Raw genomic sequence first — 20,838 nt, forward strand, 5'->3', positions numbered from 1 at the left:
ACGACGCGAAGGTCGCGTGCCGGCTGGTTGTTCGATTTGTGGTTAAAAGAAATTCATTGCGACTCCCTTTGCAAAGAGAAGAGTATAACGATATTTATCACATACATACGTTGCGTATGCCTGTGTGGTATATCGTGTATCCAGAATTATGTCGATAGCAAAATTCGCAACAAGCGTGAAGTGGTACATCGCACGCGTGCATGTATTCGCACACCAGGAGCGTACACCTGCAAACTCGTTCGTTGCAGCGACCTACGCACACGAGCGCAGGATTCACGCTAAACTGCAAGGGTGAGTCACGGAACACCGGGTGACGGGGTGGGAGGCGTCTCAAAATGGCGTCACACGACGGAGCAGCATTCTGGAATGGAAGGGGGGGGACAACGGAAAGGGAAATACCGTGGGGAGACATTGGCGGGGCTCCTCACTCCGTGGTGCATATCGGCGTTCGTAGAACGGAACCAACGTTTGATCGCTCAGTCTTCGCTAGTCTGCGTTCGTCTTCAAAGCCCGGCTAAGACACAGTGCCCCTCTTTCCCTAGTGACAGGTCAGTAGACACGTACTTGTTTTTGTTTTTTTTTTCTACCAGTATATATTTCCGCTGTATGACTTTTAATCTTAACGATCCTGTTCCATTACTCAATTTCCAACGATTGCGCTAACGGTGTTTGTGACTTGTGATCAAATACACCGACTGTCAGTTAAATTCTCAATTTTCGGACGTGTAGTACTCTGCTCACGTTGTTGTTATGACGTGCGACGTACGACTTGGAACAAAGAAAGTATGGACTCTGGTTGGTTAACAGAGTCGCAGTCTGGGCTTGTTTTATTAGTCAGATTCTAACGGATCTGTGGAACATACAGAAACGGTTTGCCCAGTATAATGATAACGGCTGTTGCTGTTTTTTGGGAAAAGTTTAAGGCGGATTTATAACGCGGTTTCATGTCGGCTGTAAATGTTCGAGAGGCATTTTATGACGCGATGTCGAAACTTCGGAGAATATCCTGCTTGCATAGTCGTCGTGGCTTGTGCAGCAGCGCTTCCGTCGCAACAAAGATTCAAGGGTGCGGTCCATACTTGAATATTCGAACGACTGTTTGAGTGGGGTGTGGTGTATTCATTGATAGCTAGCAGTTTGCATTCAAAATATATCATGCACTGTAACAGGGAACTTTGAATCATTTTGACGGTAGATGAGAACGCAACGTCTACAGATGTACACACAAATGACAAAGAAAATTCACGCGAGTCACGGCAACAGGTCTGACTGAATTTCGTCCGAATGGACTTTTCCAACTTGTTTTATCTGTCCAGCGAAGATTGGGATATGGTCGTAATTAAACAGCTGGTTCTTATTCCTTTTTTTTTACTGTTCCTTGGAATAACCAATTACTGAAATGAAGATAATCCAATTCACTACTCCAATTAAGATGACTTCGTAAATTTCTATACTTAATATTACTTCGTTGAAATACCCTGTAATGCAAAGCGAAAATCAGATACATCTGTTAGGTTCTGTACCTATAAAATATAAGTATTCGTGCTCGTTTAGTGCGTGGGCAAGCGGACAACTTATTAATACACTTGGCGAACGAAATATATGATATATTTTTCAACTTTACTTCGAATTAGAAACATTCAAGTCACAAATTACTGTATTATACGTATTACGTATTATCGAATTTGCGCAAACTATAAGCAGTGGCGTCCGATCATTGCATAGATATATTTTTTTCATTCATTTTACAAAAGTATGTATTATGCGCCGGTGTACAATAGGCAGGTGATTTTTCAAACCGAAACTCGTTGACGAAAATCTTGTTCGTCATAGAAATGTGTACGGTTCCTTACTTGGATTATCTTCGCAAGTCAGTTGTAAAATGAAAAAAATAAAAAGTTTCGGAGCTCTATACTGTACAAGGCTATATACTTGTACAAGTATTCTGAGCGTAACGCGGCGCGTCATACGCGGTATGCATTGATCACTGCGTTATTTTCGTTTCCTTTGAGTTGAGTCAAAATACGCATTTGTGTGTACGACTCGTTTTTGTCGCGGGCATAGCGCTCCTGGCGTTCCGGAGAAACTGCGGGAGGTGGGGTGACGGTTCTTCTCGGTAAGGGACAGGGCGTGGTTTTGACTGCAGATGTTGGACGTACACGCGAAGCGCATCCCCAAAGTAATCCTGGGCCAAGGCTCCAAGGCTTGCAAGTGCCCGCTTAAAAAAGGACAGCAACAATATGGCCGCCGAAAATAGACTTCCTCGGTCGTCCGACGCCCCGCGCCCCCTTACCGTTCTCTCCAGAAATACCGAAATCAATTTTTCACCAGAATTAGGAGGACGTCTAGCTGAGGAGGGCTTTCAGCCTTCTTCCACCGTCTACCGTCTTGTGCCGTTCACCTTTACAGCTCGCTGTGTACGCCGGGTCTTTCAACTTTTAATCGCGCTCTCCGCTGTTACACGTTGCATGTAACCTACCTACCTGCGTTTCTTCACATGGTGTAACCTGTGCATGTATGTATCTTCCATACCGCGCCTTTCGCGTGTTCAAGGATGCGCGGAGGTGCTTGCCAAGTTGCCGCACGACAGGCGTACGGTCTACCGAAAAGCCAAGAAACACTCTTAGAGCAGCCAAAACTAGCCAAAGAGAACCGTTATCGTAATTCAAGCGGAAGGAGGGGTGGGGGGTATAGTTATTATAAATTTATACTGTAACTATATTCACGTTAGTGCAAATTACCCTGAGACGGAAGTGGTATAGTTGGATAAGTGGTTTTAACCTTTCCACTCAATCTAAGTCAATCTCACTTAGTAAGTATTCCTGATGAATACTGTTCTTGAATGTGAAACAATAATTGAATTATGGTATATGAAAAAATAATAGGTTAAAATTACAAATTCGTATTTCTTGATCGTTTTATACAAACGTTGAAACGTGCCTGTGTTTTTTGCGGGAATTTAATACAAAGTAATTTTAACAAGGTGCAGATCGTATAAAATAGACCTTCTAAAATTCCCGTTCGAGCAATCAGAAATCGCCGATTTCCAACCACAAATTGGCAAATTGAAATCTTCTGTTTCAAATTAAGTAACAGTTTCGCAAACAGAGTAGCCAATTGTTGGAACGCTGGACGGTACACCAGCCTGAATTCATCCGCATGAAACAGTGCAGCTGCCGCAGAAAACTTTTTTCCCTATACTTTTTTCTTTTGCCTCATTACGCGATAGTTTCGCTCCGCTGTAACTGTTCTTCACGTATCATTGAGCTACTTTCTAAATATAGAGCTGGTTATTTAATTGCCGAAAAGGTAGATTAATTTTCACCGCAATTAACAGAATTGATCCTCCAACCAACGACCGAATCGATATGTAACCAAACAACAGGACCTTGCAATTGCTGTTGGAATGCACAAGTTGTGCGAAAAAATATTTGAATTCGGACTTTTCGTTTTCTTGGCACGTGTCCATCTCTACTCACGCGCACCAGAACGGTTGTAAGGTTGTAAACGGGGTTTGAGGTCGCGCTCTTGTCTCGTGGAAGGCTCACCCTGACCGTAAAGCGAGGGTCGGCCTGGCCGTGAATCCGGGAAACGCGTGCATAGCTACTATGTGTACAGGGGACGTCGAACAGCCGGGAGCATCTCGGCAACCCCCGAATCGCCGACCCAATAGCTATAACAACGGAGGCCGTTCCGCAGGCTCCGTTCTATCCTCAATCGATAAAACCGTCTACATCAGACGGAGTGACGCCGCTGTTTTCGCCCTTGCGCGGAAATCTGATTTACGCCCCCTCGGTCAACGATTGATTTCCATCGCGTCACCGCTGCAACCCCATTTTCTCTCGGGGCTGCAGCGAGAAGATCTCGCCCCTGAACTACTGTCTGAAATATAGAGACAGAAGGAAATAAACAGCTGCAAACGGAAGAAAAATATTGAAAATTAAACTGATTTTAGCTCAGAGAAGGAACGTCGTGCGATATATGGATTTATCAAGCCTGATCAATCAGTGAAACTTATTCAACGGCATGAAGCGAGGCCTTCAGCGGTTTAGATCTTTAATGATTTTATTAATAAATTGCGACTGCAACTAGAGTGCTGCGAACAACCGGTACGAAGTGCTGCGACAGATTTTCTCGTTTATTTTTCCCCTATCAATAGCAGCGGTGGCGGCTGCTAGGGTATGACTCAGGTTCTCTGCAATTTAGCAGAGGTGTTTGGGAATTGCACGTTTTGTCCAATTATCAATACTTGAATGCAGAATATTGTCAGACGTACGCGAGTTCTGTATTTTCTCTACAAATAATGATTTGAACTGCTTTCTCGACGATATATTTTAGTGCCAAGAAATTAGTACGGTAAATTCCATTTAGACACGTCGGTATTAAATAATAAACCAAGATTGTGCACCTTACCAATTGATTAAAAGAAAATTAATTCATCTCGATCAACAAATTAATTTTCAAATGTGTACAAATACACTCACTCATGTCAAAGTTCGTTTTCTTTCCAATGTTGTATATAAGCAAACCTGTGTTTTAAATTTCGGTAATTCCCTTTTTCGAGAAACAAATTTTACCTTTGGCAAAAAACGCATATTTCTTACCGTATGTTTCTCTCCCACGTTCTGTACGTAGTCATGCACACTTGATTGTTTATACTCGTATTTACTCGTGCACAGTCACGTCCGTGGATGTTAATTGTGTACACATCTGTGTAGTATGTTCACTGTACAGTGCATGTTAAATACGTATATAACGCAATCCTCTCAGGCTGTATAAACACGTAAAAGCTGCAGGACACACGTATATCTCGTTTAGAATAATATCTTGTCGTCGGCGTGCTTTAGGAACCTCGTATCATGTCCGTTTTGCGCGTTGATTTTCAAGCTATCTGTAGTAAAGAGGTACATTTTTTCACTCGCCTCACACCTCGTTTAAGGTAAAATTCATTCGAAAACCAAATAAATTTTTCTCGTTCAACAACATGATTCATATTAACTGTCAACATGCTACAAGGGAGTAAACAAAATTTTCATTCTTATTAAAGAATATTTTAATCCTGCTCAGGAGGCTAACATAAAATAAGGAAAAAAATGCAGTCGGGTGAAATTTCCGCATTCGGTAAAAAAATTATCACAGTTCCAGCGGTTTTTTCGTTCTTTCTTGCGCATCCGTCAGAGGATATAAATAAATAAACCCGCAAACTCTGAACGGATAACTCCACTTGCGTGTTCTTGAATGAAGGCTGCGGTTCTTCGTGTTTAGTTTAGATGTTTTAAAGAAAAATAAAAACGGTAAAAAATGAAATACAAACAGGTATACAAAAATTCGGCTCACTTCCGCCTCACCTTGTCCATTCAAGTCGTTATCGCCTACTGTTTTTTTATTTACACTTGTTCTCGCTTATCTGCGAGCCTTGTGTATTATATAGTTATAGACATACTTTGCGCACGATGCATATTGCATTATACAGTATACAACTTGTACAGCATGTAACAATACTGACGTGTATCCACTTACAGTAGTGCGTGTTCACTACTATTTGGACTGTGTCACGGATTATTAAGAAAATCGTATTAAGCTGTTCATAACAGTGTCGACTCTCTGTCTGCCCGTCTTTATACACGACTGACGTATTTATAAACATATTAATTCTCGTTCATTATAACGGAAAGTATATAGTGTTCTGTTTCCAGTTGCGGCGATCAACTCCGATCTCCCCACGTTCTATTTATTTCACATTCAGATTCCTTTACAGTCCGTTCAAATTGGCAAATGAAAATAATCACAGCAAATGAACGAGTCGATATCATTTTGAAAGGAATATCATAAGTATTCGCAACCACTGACAAAAAATCATCTATGCCCAAAATTTAATCGATTCAATTAATGTCTAATTGACAAATTTCCATGGGTTTCAGAATTCTCTACGTAATTTTAATTTTAACCGTACAAGTAAGACGTGATGGAGTTTATTCCATCCCCCATTTGAAACGGTTGATTTAAACAGCAGGAATTAATCAATTAGCAAATTTAACCGTAGCAAGAGCTGAATCGCAGGCTTCTTTTTTCTCCTCGAGCTCGGGCGTACGACAAACGTCTGAATCACTTCCATGGAAAATATCGAAGCATATGCATCGGACAATTTTTCCCCGCAATTGCAAAAATAACAGACAAACAAATGCGTGCAGCTGAATCGCAAAAAGAAAGTGAAAAACTTTACTCGTCGTAAATAACTTTATTTAAATCACATTATACCTACTGCGCATTTCGATAAAACAGGTAGGTGGAATGACGAGAAGAGAATTGGAGGAAAAAAAAGTTGTCTAAAAATTGGATAAAAATTATAACTTGTGCTGTGAAACTCTATCAACACGAGGGAATATTTTGTCCGGTTTATAGAAACGTTGATATTATTTGTTTTTTTCTCTTTCTTTGCCGATTCTTCTCGTTCCTTTCCTCCTTCTCTCGTTTTTCACGACCTCCGGTTCGTTCGTCTGGGCCGTTCGCCTTCGGCGAAGTCGAACGCGTTCCTTGCCGGCGCCAACGCGACGCCGCGCGTTTTACCAGCTAACCAATGCCCGGTGTAATACCCTATAAGTATGTACGATGAGAAGAATTGTTCGTTTCTTAGACCGGCAATATTTTATGCAATGAAACAATTCACTTTAAAACATCTTCCATTGATTCAATGACGTTTCTTTCATTTATCTTACTTACTAACTAAATATATTAATTAACTGTGCAAGTAATTTCTTCAAATTTTGACAAATTTCCTTGACAACGTTGGTTCAAATTAGATGTATATATATATATATACATATAATACGCTTCTTTCATAATTAGAGTAATCGAACTATTTACCTGTAAAAGTAAATCGATTTCGTTGAATTAAAAGTTCATCGCAGTCTAAGAATTCTTGTTCTTTCTATGGGTATAAATTTGTTCTATCAATTAATTAATTCTTAAAACCCGGAAGGCTATACAATTCAAACATTCGCTTTGAACTAGATATAATGTTAAATATTTTTTGTATCGGTTGTTTTTATTTCCTTTCTTTTTCTTTGTCATAATCACGCGTAGAACTGTCTAGAACTCTGCTGCAGGGCCATTATTCTCCATCTAACAGCTGCAGTTATACAGCAAGCCATGCATGGAAGTCTGTTTTCACGATTGTAGCCGCCGATCTAGACGCAGGATTACCAATTAGAGGATCCGCCAAGTTTAGCTCGCGGTGTCATCGACCTCCGATCAACCTGGCATAGTTACAGCGTAAAACATTACTCTTGGAATCTATATTATGATCGAAGGAATGTTGCAACCGTAGAGACTAACGACGAGCGCAGCAACGCGCCTTACAAAGTCTTAAATACTCCGGATAGATATTCGTATCGTCGTGCCAGATTAGAAACGTGATTTTCAATCATTCGAAGGTCCATGAATCATCTTTGCGTAAAACATGCAAATATCGAAGGGTATAATAAAAAATAAAAAGACGGGGAAATTTCAGGGAAAATTTTAGAAATCACAGACATATTTATATCATATTATATTTTACATTTAAATATAATAAACGAGAAATAAGTAGCTGCGATCCGATGCGCACCACAACATGGTTGCCATCGCCGCAATACTTGACCGGTAAAGTTACTTTAGAAAGAGTTTTAAAGACACTGGCGTAGAGATGTGGAAAGTCGGCAAAGCTGTTGCTGCCATGGATCCGAGAGCCACGTCAGCCTCGATGGATTCTGTTGTGTATACGGCCTTATATTAGCCATACCTATACCTATAATACACACTAATGGGCATATTTCTACGACAGCGTATAATTAGCGACACATGTATGGAATCGTCTGCTTAACCGATACATCAAATTTATCGATATTATTCACGTTATTTATCTATGTGCGTGCCATATAATTAATTACTGCTTCTGTTGAACGCACTGCGTTAAACTGCTGCACCGAGTTGATAAGAAATGCGTGATACATATACCTACATTTATGCAAGTGTGCGATCGTCGGATGCGTCATTCTTTTTACGACGTACATTTGTATATATCTACCTAATGCACTATAGACATAATAACATAATTTATATAGTCCTCAAGCTTCGAGGAAGCTGTAAGCCCCACAGTTAACACATGTTCTATTACTATTTATACATGCAGTACATAAACTTGTATACGGCAATTTTCATACGACTCAAAGTATCACTTGAAATTATATGTATAATATCATCCATTTGATTCTTCAAACAAAGGAATGATATTACGAGTAAAGATAAAGAAGAAAAAAATTGTAACGCAGGATTCCGTTGTTTAAAAAAAAAAAAAAAAAAACGTTACTTCATCTCAAAATGTACAACTTAACGCGACTACGTTTGAAACAATAAGTTTGTTAGAATTGCTATATTGCGTAATTTCAATCGTCCGATTATCGTAATTTGTACAAATTTTGCAAATTATAGAATGACATTCGTGCCGATGAATATTATAAATAGAATATTTTTCACACATGTATTGTAAATATCATTTTTTTTTTCACCCAAGCTGCACTTTGAATTCTTGACGCGTGAGCAGTTAACTCGAGTCATTTCTACGGAATATTACCACTTACGATTACTGTTCTTTTTTATCACGTCCTGCATGCACGTACAACTTGATACTTGATGCGTTGCACAGAAGCTATATAGGTACAATATTTCTTTATTGCGATTCTCATGATCTGCGGTATTGTTATCTACGTAATATATGCATGTTAATGCAGCATATACGCATTATTTATTATACGTTATTTCGCGTTTCGAATTTTCAACATCTTCCTCTAGTACAAGAATACAAAAATACAAGGCGACTCGTTAATTACGCTGAATTTTTAAGCTCTTGAATGGCGTCCAAACACATTTTCATAAACATGTTCTGTAAACGTGGATCGAATTTTATTTTCATAATTGTCAAATCGGTCACAGTTTTACAGCGGCATCAACAGCGACAAGTGTTATCCTAAATTACATATCATATAAAGAAAAAAGCTCCTGTTTCTGCTTTGCGAATATCTTCGTCGAAAGTGATTTCGTATTCGCTCCTTGGGGATATCGAGAAATGACGACTATACGCCACTGCAAAAGGGGGTACAGGGTTCGTTACCCGTCACGGTCGCACCGGGCTCGCAACGCGCTTCGAGTGGTACACGGCACGCGGTTTTTCGCGTGTGCGTTTCGAGGCATGTGCATGGATTTGTGCGAATGGTTGTGTAGATCAGCGTCCAGCTGCCCGCCCGTTCATCCGTCCGTCTCTAATTGTGAGTACATTGCGCGCGAATAATTCCTCTGCATCGTCTCCCAACTGTTCGTATACGTAGGTACCTACTCTAATGATGTATAATAACGTAAGGTTGCTAATTATTAATTACGAGATTTTTCGCGCTAATTAACGGCCACTGATTAGACAGCTCGTGCACAGAGAGGCTCTGTTCCAAACTCGGTAAAAGACACGTTCAAGTTTGTTGGCAGATAATTGATGTTCGTTGTTTATCTCCACCTTGAAATCATCATCTTCAAGTGTGTACTGTCTGTGTTATACGTATATGCAAAGACTACTGTCAGGGTACAAAATCTGCCTTGTGAATGTTACATATACGTATGTATTATAATCGTTATTATACGAGTTCGCTGTGTACCGCTAATCGCGAACCGTGAGATCCGGCATTGCGATATTTAAATTCACAAACTGTAAAAGGCTCGAAATAAATCCTCTTCCTCCGTCCTGCGAGGCTGGCTACGTCGAAAAAATAAGGCACACATTTTTATTCGGTTGGAAGGTGCAAGACAAGCTATATTTGAAAAATTGTGATATTTTTCAGCTGTATCACATTCCGGATAGCTGAATAAATTCTGAGATTCCTTTCATGGTTTTAAACCGTTGACTATGCAAACGGGATTTTTATAAAATGATGTTAGTTCCATCATAACATACAAAAACACACACGTGGTATTTTAGGTCCGTACTTGAAAGGTTGAGATAAGTTCCAGTTGCTCATCGTGCAACTACTGCGGGGACAATGTTTCGGTTACACGGTCTATAGTTGGGTTTTGGAATTCGAGAACACGTATACATTATGGGACTGTTTAGGGGTAATACTTTCTAGAAGGTTTCAAGTCCCTTACTTGAAGCCTGAGATAAAAACCTCTCAAGATCCAGACTGCGGAAAAACAATTCACAGACGCCAGTCGACATAAACTATGCTAGACATCGTTTTGCCATTTAAATGACACGCGAACGTTACATTTCTTTTCAAGCTGGCGCAGAAGTGGTTTTTTGTGAAAAAAAAAGAAGAATTGAAAAATCTATAACAGATATATGCTTCTGGTATCAAATGCTTGAAATACAAACCTAACTAACCACCTCTATACATATGTTAAAATATCTGCGGAATATATAGATATGCGTTTTACCAAGCAAAAATTGTAAAGTTATTCAGTAACGAAATTTCGTACAGCTGCAAAATAGCGGTTTGTCGTGTTATACGTGGCTTGGGGTTAATTATCGTGACTCATGATCGACTCTACGTGTATTTGTTATTTGAATATATCCTGGCCTATAAAGTACATAATAGGCATCTCCATATATACTTGCATGAATGTTGTTTAACTCGTATATCGTAGGTACATACTTTCATGCTGATTCAAACTTTTCAAGCTATAATATGTAACTGTGCTACACGCTATATGTTGAGTATGCCTACTCATTTACATGAAATGTAGATGTAAGATACGAGAAATAGAATTGGGATAGTGCGATACATGTTACGTAAATTAACCATATATTTACGTACTTCGTAGGTATTCAGAATTCATTTGAAACAATTACTTAATTGGTATAATGATTACCGATGTACGCGGGTTTCGAGGCGGTTTTAATTGAGGATGCGGGATTTATGATACGCGGTATATATGTCGGTATTACTATAACAGTGCCGATGAATAAGCTTATTGGCTAAAATAATTTCCACTCTCCCCGCATCTGAAACGATGAATCACCCTGGATTATCAATCATCGCCAAATATTCTTCACCATGCCGTCTAGTCGCCGATTCTTTTATAGTTATGCAGTGGAGGAATCGAGGATATCCCAGAAGGCAAATCTTGACGTCGCCTTTCACTGCACTCGTAGCTGGTCAAGTTTGCTCAAACTTCTCTATATGTCGCCTGATTCTCTTCACTGCAATGCCTGTAAGCTCTTTGAACTATAAATCGCGTTTTCTAATACGAGACGTACTCGCGTAAGACACATATCGTAGGGTAGCAGGCAACGATATTACAGTATTTTGTAGAAAGTTCAAACCGATAAAAATCACGACCGCACTTGTCCCGGAAGTATACTTTCCACATTTTGTCGGTCGTTTGTAATAACTTGACGGAGTAACACCACCGTGTACGTTATAATTGCGGTGAACCAATTCCGTGGAAAGAAAAAGAAACCCAAGATATTATGTATGGGGGGGGGGGATTGCAGCAGATTGTGTGATCGCAGTTTTTACGAGAAATGAAGAATCTCCTGCAGATTACATTTAACTCTCTTAAAATGTTGGAAAAAGACAGATAATATTACCTGCAGACGGTTATAAATTTTTTATTGGAAAAATAGTCATTTATATATTTTTTTTTTTCTGCCATAACTTGGATCTTGTATAATACGCCGTCTGAGTTTTACAATATTAGGATACAAGGAGACCGAGGCGGAAATGGCGAAAAACGGAGCTTTAAATTTTCTAATCTTGAAACAGGTTTTACACGTTTGAAATGTAACGGCGCGGCGGCGTTTTGAAAAATCTGTTTGCATGCTACTGTTTGCAAAATACAATCCGTATAAATTTCGGGTGGATTTCCTTGAGCCAGAATTCCCGATAAGGAAGAGCTCATATTACACAGCGTTGACTACGTTATAATCCTGTAGGTATATACAGTTTTAATGCCCGCGCGAGTCTCCCGCGTTTTATCCAAGTGCTTTCGAGTCTCGAGTCTGATGATTGCGTTATTTGCCACCTTTCGAATCCAGAACTCCCTAGAAGGGCATATGATTCGATCCTTATAAGGACAACAGCCTTGCTCGTTGCGTATAATGTACTGCGTACTGCTCCTGCTGCTTGTGACGATTGACTAACGCGTCCTATACCCTGTGCACGCACACAGGCACACACCACACACACACACGCACGCACGCACGCGCGCACACACACACACACACACACACACACACAAACACACACACGCACGCACGCACGTATGCACACAGTCGTACGTAATTTATAACTGTGCTTCGTACCTGCTGTCCGTCATCCTGCGTCATCTCACTTCTAGGTATAAAAGATATGGAACAGCTATGTGGATGTAAGAGTTTGCTGTAGTCAGTCTTTACCGACGGAGTGAAATATCAATTATTTTTACTATTCCCTACGCCGCTGTTTCTACATGCAATGCCGAACGGGAACGTCTAGAAACTTTTTTACTTCATCCGAGAATGACGCCAGGAAATGTATACCTGCGATAAATGATAATTGAATTACAGGAATACTCTTAAAAGAAAACTTTTTTCGGATATTCGTATGCGAAATTGTATGTAGAATGGCGCTGGCGGTAGCTTTTTTGCCTTAGTTATGCGTAAGCTTCGGTAATAAGTCAAAATAAGTGATATTTCACTCGGTCCGTAAAGATTGACTATATAGAATCCTCTTAAGGGATCGAAGTGGTTTATGTATGCTGTGAAATATCGCCCTCCAATGCATAACTGAAAAGTTTGCGAAAGTGTGTCGAAACATGCTGCAATCATTCGCGTTCGAATCGATTGTATGATTGATGACAATCGCCCAAATCGTTGTACGTCCAACCACACAGATAGAAGAGAGAAAAAAACGATTTTTTTTTCTATTATTTGTCGTCCGTCTCGTCATAAATTCCGATGTAACCACGTATTGTACACGTGCGGTTGTGTAGGTAAAAGAGAGCGAGAAAAACAGCGTTGAATAGTCACCAAATATGGCCGCGGTATTGGCATTTGTTTTTTTTTTTCAAACCGTTACCTATGTTAGAACGGTTAGAACTTGTTCGCGCGGGCATTCGAATTAATCAATCGGACTTATCGTTTTTGAAAAAAAGTTATTTACAGTTATTTACATGTTTAATTTATCTTTTACTCGTGCAAGTGCTAATAATGTAATTCAATGCGCAGTGCATCCAAATCTCGAATTCTCCAACTCTCTCTTTCTCTCCGGATCTGCTACACGATACCCGATGATCCGTGTATACCTTCGAGTTTGTTTTAACAAGGACGTGAGTGCGGCTGATCTTGGTACACATGCCATGCGTGTATGTGTGTGTGTGCATACACAGGGATAGTTGGGCTATTTATAAACCCGTCACGTGACACTCGCCTATGAATATCGAGTCGCGCCCCTGCCCTTGACCGTGAAACTTACAACCGGATGGACGAAACACATGTTCGAAAGCCGGCCGTCGCGCTTTTACATTCAAGTTTGCAATAACGCTGATATGTTGCATGGGAATACTCGTCGGTTGAAATTAGATATCAAATATCTCTTTTAGCTTCACCTTTTACACAAGAGATTAGTAAAATTGTCGATGCCCGTGATTTTGACGTGACACGAATATTAAAACAGTGCTGAAACGTTGAAGATAACGCGACAGCAGAATGCACAAATGATACACGTATCAGCCTCACGTATAATAACGGGTAAACGGGAAGTTGGCTTGGCCAGCGATATCTGGTTCGTGTTTCGACATTTCCTGAGCGTATAATAAAAATGCTCTCATTCGAGAAATTTTCGTACCGATTTTTTAATGTTGTATCATGTATTGGATAATAATCTTAATATCAATGATGAGCAAAACAAAATAATGAAAATGTGTATTACATAGATCATTCGAATATAACGGATGTGATTGCAGCCAATTAATTATATACATAATATATTACATGAATGTGGAATTATCAAGATTTGATAAACAGAATATTAACGTTAGTTCATTACTCTTATAAAAGAGAAAGAAGTGAATATAATAACTCCCTAGGAGCAAATGAAAAACACCTATTATCCTACTGTTTCTCGATGCGGACTAGATAAAAAAATCTAAACGAAGAGGAAAGCTTGAACTGCTGCTTTAAGAGAATACATAATTATAGTTTGTATAATCGGTTGTGCAAGCTGCAGTCATATACATGTAATTATATATTTCTACTACGCATTCACGATCAGATCTGATAATATAGGCATGCGTGTATAGTAATATATAATATGTTAACTGCAACTTGGTGCAGCATTCGTAAATCTATACTGTATCAGCGATACACAGAGATCGGTTCTGCATCGCTTATATAGTGACTTCACCCACGTGGAATGCAGCCCGCTTTTTTCCCCGCCTCTCCTCATTCCTTACTCTCCTCCTTCTCCCTTTTTCAACCCGCCTCCTGGTTACTGCAACGACGACGTTCTTCTTCTTCTCCTTCTTCTTCTTCTCCTTCTTTTTCCAATTCTACTTCTTCATCCTCTCTAACCATTCCTTACTGGATCGTGAACGAACTTCGCTAAGGTTGATCTGATTGTGAGTCGTCGAAATTAAGAATGTACAGGCGTGTTTAGGTCGAAATCGTGCTCGGTCAATGAAAATTAAACAATTCGTTGTCACTTTTATTTTAAACACATGTGTGAAATTTGAAAAAGACTACCCAAAACCGTACCAAATTTATTTCACTTTTAACTTTATATTATTTTACTTTGAGTCTAACAGTTTCCCGCAAGAATCAACGTAAAATCACAAAAAATTATAAGTAAAATAAATCCGTTATGATTCAGACAATCGCTTCCAAATTTTAGACAGGTGTTCAAAATAAAAATGAGATTAATTTGTTTAACTTTCATTGACCTAGCACGATTTCGACGTATAAAATCGAAATAGTGAATAACGTTTGAACTTTGGAAAACTTCGTGAATTCCCTTTAATAATTTTGAAATGTTCAACCATCTGTACAACCAATTGTGTATAATCGATGCGATGCTTGTACATCAGCATATGGCTTAGATGATCTTCCGACATTCCATTTCACCTGCCCTGTTGCAATGTCAGTTCAGACACCATTTATTTTATTTTCCTTTCCATCCGGTGCGGGCGACTTGCACGAAGAACAAACAGACTTCAAAAACTCGTAGATCTATATTCGAGTTAGGGTATTCTGATGTATCAAACCATGATGGTAGAATATTAGGTTTAATAAAAAAAAAAAAAAAAAAAAACAACGCGAAATATGCTATTATCAAAATGATTCACCGACGGCAATTCGTACATCGTACCGAGCGAAGTATCGTCCACTTCATGAACTGCGGTGTAAACGACGAATCGCACCGAGTTAACGATGCGATTCTTCTCTCAAGACGAAGCGACAAGGGCATTGAGATGCAGACGGCAATCCCTGTATTGTTGGGCACGTATTGAGGTATTTTAAAACCAAGAGTGCGGCTTCCGAGGACTTGCATTGCTGACTGCGCGTGATGCATCAGCTGGTCACTGCTTCGTTATTGTATGTACGATGTATACCTGTATGTATAATACATTTAACGACCATCTACGAAGGACTGGGATTCTGTCGACGTACCGGAAGCAGCAAATTCCATTTCCGTTGACTGTCACGGCCCATCGATATATCTCTTATAAATACCGATAACGATCAGTTGAACTGGATTGCCTGCATCCGTTTACTATAATACCAATTTGATGCAGTCACGGCGATGTAATTGTTGAAACTTTAACTATTCGCAATTTGTTCCACGGTTATTTATTATTTCCCCTTTCTATTATGTATATGCGGCAATAGACGTTTCAATGTGTATTGGACACTTTATTGTTTGACGGAGAATTGCGATTTAGGTGGTAGACGTATAATAGAGTTATAATATTGGGGCTGCAAAATCGTTGTACACTATAGGTATACCTGTTGTATAAATAGCGTGAATTAAACAAACAACGATTCACCAAACGATATCAGGTCATAGACCTTCTTGTGAAATCCGTTGGTTCTTCTCCACCCACACCACCATCCTCCGAATCCTCAAGGTCATCAACTTTTATGCTGATGCTCCTTGTTCGATTTTTCATGCAACAGGGTACAATTTATGTGATTAAAATAGTCCATCGGAATACCTGCGTCCATTTCAATACATAAAAAACGGTAAACCAAAAGAGATGTATCTTGTAGATAACAATCGTGTCGGAGATATACTAATATCAAATTTATAACATGTAATGCCGCCTGAAACGTTTCGGATAAATTGGAATAAAAAACTAATATTATCATCATACGTGTCCAATTATTATTTTTAAAATCTTAACCGCACCTTGAATAACTTTCCGAGAGAAAATTTTACTCAACCCTGCAATATGTGCGTGAACATGGCTTTCTCATAAAGACCATGTTGTTTTTTATATGCTGTAGCGTAAAGGTGAAATAATTAATATTTCAAGTTACATTCCGCAGTATTTTTTAATGCATTGGTCGACGATTGTAAGTAAACCTGCTGAGTACCAGTAGCTTCAGAATGTCTTTGGAATTTGCACAATCAGCAGTCTGTTTTTATTACGCATATTGTTACACTGTTGTCCCTGTGTTCTTTTTGTTAAAAATATACATACTTCATCTACTGTATAGGCAAATACTTCTGTTAGACTTTGAGTCTGTTAGAATTTGTAAATACTAAAGAATGGACAAGTCTGCGGGTAAAGAAGGAACAAGCTGATAATCGACTGAATTCAAATTGTTCCAAAGCTGCATTGTTATTGGAATTTTATTCTCTTCTACTGGAGCGCAGTAGGCCTTGTACTTGTATGGTGCTGTCGCTTAAATTTTATTTTGTGACATTTTAATTTTTAATTTTTTTCTCAAATTTTGAGTATCGGTGTTTTGTGTACATACTGTTGTCTCAAAATCACAATCGCTCGTGTAATGGTAACTCGTGAAAGCCGTGCTCTTTTATAATACCAAACAGTCACAAATGTTTATGCCAAATCGTGTATTTGTAGTGTCAAGCTCAGGAACAGCTTATAATTGCCCACTTAACAGACCTGATTATCAGTGCATTAATTAGTTCGTTTTGAATTCTGAACTGCGCAACTTTCTATTATAAATAATCGTGTACTCCCTGTGCAATTCGCAGGAGAATTGATCGATTTTATTTCTGTTCACAGATTTATAAGTACAGAGCAGAATGTCAGATCCCGTAAGCCCATCCCTGAAGGATCTTCCTAAGGTTGCATTAGACCTTAAAAGCGAACTGGAGGGCTTCAACCATGGCTGTATGAAGAAAGCTGCAACTGCTGAGAAGAATGTTTTGCCTTCAGCTGAAGGTACGTTTTTTTTAATCTAAAAAATTGTAAACGGTCTTTATATATTGCTGGATTAAGAAATAAACACCCCACAAATAATTTTTCTCGAACTACCGAAGTGCTGGTAAAATTTATCTATACCAACTGAATTATTGTTAAATACTGTTATAATAAATAAAATAATAATACAGACGTGAGGCAGGAGAAACAGCACTGCGAGCTTATCCATGGAGTGGAGAACTTTAAAACAGATCGTTTGAAGCATATCGACACCGTAGAGAAGATTGTTTTGCCTAACGCCCAAGGTATCAATCCCTACCTAAAGATCCTTGATCCATCCCATTAACAATCCTTACCAACTGAATCATTTTGTTGATGTGCGATATGTGGTAGGCTAAATTTACCATACAGTTAGCAAGTTTTATGCACGTATAAACTAGTGTGAGAGATTTCATTAACAACTAAAAAAAAATGTGTCACTTTTTCGTTTGTTACTTATCTTAATAAAATCTATATACATTGAGAGAACTTTTCCTCAGAGCATTGTAACATGTGATCTGAATTTTCCTTGAAAGTAATATAATGACCTTATTCGAAAGTGAAACTGAAACAACGATAAAGCAAAACGTTATTAATTGCAGCGCATAATTCTAAATTTATTATAATTTTATGTGCATCGCAATTCCTTCTTAATATACCATGATATGATGCTGGACACCCATGTGGAGAGGACAATTTTAATTTCTTTTTGGTAATTTGACAGTGTTACGTAGGTCAATATTAACAGTGTTGAAAAGCTGTTTCGTGCAACTTTTACCACCATAACCAGACACACTTAGAAACTGTTGACGAGTGCTGTTTTCTTTGAAAAGCAATTGCATAACAGCATTAGCTTTGGTTTTCAATCGTATTTGAAATCAGTCAGATAGGTTAAAATTGAATTCTTTTGTTTACAGATGTAGCTGCCGAGAAAACGCAACAGACTTTGATTGCTGGTATTGAAGCATTCGACCCGGCCGTACTAAAGCACACGGAAACCCAGGAGAAATATCACCTTCCGGACAAAGATGGTACGTAGCATGATAGACAAGTTGCTTTTATAGTGCTGCTTGTTTTAAATGTTTTATAAAATTCTTCAGCTTTTCTTATCAGTTTTATATGTAACTGTGATCCGCTATGCTTATGTAAAACTCGAAATTTGAATTTCTGTCAATTAAACAGCTTTCTTTTTGAAATTTTCTTTCGTATTTAACCATTTGGGGTTTGCCCATACTTCAAATACTTTTTGCTCCATTTATTTTACCTCAAAAACAGTATACATTGTTGTAATTGTATGATCTTTTACGTATACCGCAAGTATGAAACTCAAAAACATTACAGTACAGTACAGTAAGCGTCGTTTCTAATTGCACTTTCAAGCTCTACCGAATGTTGAAAAGTAAAATTTTTAGTATTCACCCATTTTTTGCATGAGCATGTTTTATATTTTCCCTTATTAATATTATAGCCGTAAAAGCCGAGAAACAGCATCAGAATTTGCTGAATGGCGTCGAAAGCTTCAACAAAGCAGCTATGCGACATGCTGAGACCCTTGAAAAAAACCTTTTACCCGACCCTCAAGGTAGGTTTTCGCTTTACCAATTGTATCAATTTGTTTGCATGATATTTTTTTGCAATATTCGTACTATTGCTTAAAATTGAATAATGCATGAAGACCAACCTCAATGAACAAAATCTTGAATTCATTTTATTTCTTTCATATATAAAGTCAGGAGGTTTCTTTCTGTGGAGTAAATATTATACGAAATGTCACACACGTCTATTACCTTTACAGATGACGATAGAAACGAACATTCAGTATACAGTCATAATTTTGTATTCAAATTATTGCAAATAGCCATGCTGTAGGAATGATACATATATGTTAACTGATCAAATAAGTGATTGGTATTTCTACTGACATAATGAAAAACGTGAATTTACGTATTTACTGTCTTAAGAAATGCTTTCCATGTATGAATATTTTTACTCCTGATGAAGATGCATACTGAAGATTTTTAATCCTGTCTTCTTATATACCATAAAGACGTAGCGCATGTATAAGAAACCAGTGGTGATGAAATTGTGAATACATAGTATATTCTGCAATTGCTAATAATTTATTTAATATTTTACAGCCATACAGGAGGAAAAGGGAAAGCAACAACTTATTTCTGGAATTGAAAACTTTGACCCGGCAAAACTGAAGCATGCAGAAACCCTTGAGAAAAATCCTTTGCCTACCAAAGAAGGTAAACTTAGTGAATATTGAAACTACGGAAGTTCTAGGGAAGAATTATTCAAATAGTCACTCGTGAGCGATATCAGCACACAGTACAATATTCTTAGCCAGTTTACAATATAGAAATTGAAGCACCGTCGCCGTTCAATGATCAAAATAACTTTAATTCGAATAATTTTTAAGTATTCGATTAGATTGTACATTCAACAAGATGTCGAAATTGAAAAATATACTGAGAAGATAGAATACTACTTTACATATGTTGAATGATGAAAATTTTTTTCGATGTTTCAGCGATCGATGCCGAAAAAGTAGCTGCCTAAACAGCGTCGGAAGTACTTAAACAACATGCAGCCACCCATCATTTCTTCATTCTCTATACCCTAACATTTCGTAACTATTATTAATATACCTACTATCATATGACTACCGTGATAATATAATCTCATATTAAATATTTATAGTTGCATAAATTTAGCGAGCTTTATATCCTGAAACAAGTGTTTGCTAAAAAATTAATAAAACCTAAAAACTTGATATTCTACCATCAGATATAAAATTGAAGACAAGAATTTTAAACTGCGTCTACGGGATATAAATGTAAGAAGAAAAATCAGACCACGTTTAAAACGACACGCATATTATAAACATTCATACAAATGTCATGTCGCCAAAAGAGTTTTCAGCCATTTACTAATATCAGTAATTGACTTGCAAAAATGAGAAAGAAAAGAACTGCATTGAGTCTCATAATTTTACGATCAGAGAATAATGCAGTAATTATGCTTTTTATAGCTTATTAAATTTATAGAGGGATGTTTTATTTTCAAATGCGCTATACTCGTACACAAATATATAATAAAAATGTATGGTTTTTGAAGCAGAAAAATTATTACCGGTGTTGCATGTGTTTATACATAAATATAATGTGCAACTTTTTCAGAGGTACTGGTCAGTATATTTGTGTAAAGATCATATTTTATATAACGGGCTATTGTACTTTTTAATATTCGTACATATTGCATTGTCATACCAATAAAATGAATACAATAAATAAAAAAAAATAATAATTTGTATAAACATTGGGTTTTAGTCGCATTTACTTTGTATCAATTTCCTACAGTGCCTCTTACATCTATATATTTTCCGGGTGATCGTTTTAACAC

At 38.1% G+C, this 20,838-nt stretch overlaps 1 protein-coding gene across 4 annotated transcripts; it reads left to right on the forward strand.

Annotated features, from left to right (window-relative positions):
• Window positions 1–390: 390 nt before the first annotated feature.
• LOC124303252 (thymosin beta) lies at window positions 391–20,752 on the forward strand. Of its 4 annotated transcripts, XM_046760253.1 has the most exons (7): window positions 391–548; window positions 17,254–17,412; window positions 17,583–17,696; window positions 18,348–18,461; window positions 18,899–19,012; window positions 19,569–19,682; window positions 19,967–20,752. In XM_046760253.1, exons 2-7 carry the CDS (start codon window positions 17,274–17,276, stop codon window positions 19,993–19,995), a joined length of 624 nt encoding a protein of 207 aa, XP_046616209.1. In that variant the 5' UTR covers window positions 391–548; window positions 17,254–17,273; the 3' UTR covers window positions 19,996–20,752. The 4 variants fall into 4 exon arrangements, with proteins under 4 accessions (XP_046616209.1, XP_046616211.1, XP_046616210.1 ...); XM_046760255.1 differs by lacking the exon at window positions 18,899–19,012; XM_046760254.1 differs by lacking the exon at window positions 17,583–17,696.
• The last annotated feature ends 86 nt before the right edge of the window (window positions 20,753–20,838 follow it).

Source organism: Neodiprion virginianus, chromosome 4 (genome assembly GCF_021901495.1).
Source record: "Neodiprion virginianus isolate iyNeoVirg1 chromosome 4, iyNeoVirg1.1, whole genome shotgun sequence".
Taxonomy (NCBI): Eukaryota; Metazoa; Arthropoda; class Insecta; order Hymenoptera; family Diprionidae; genus Neodiprion; species Neodiprion virginianus.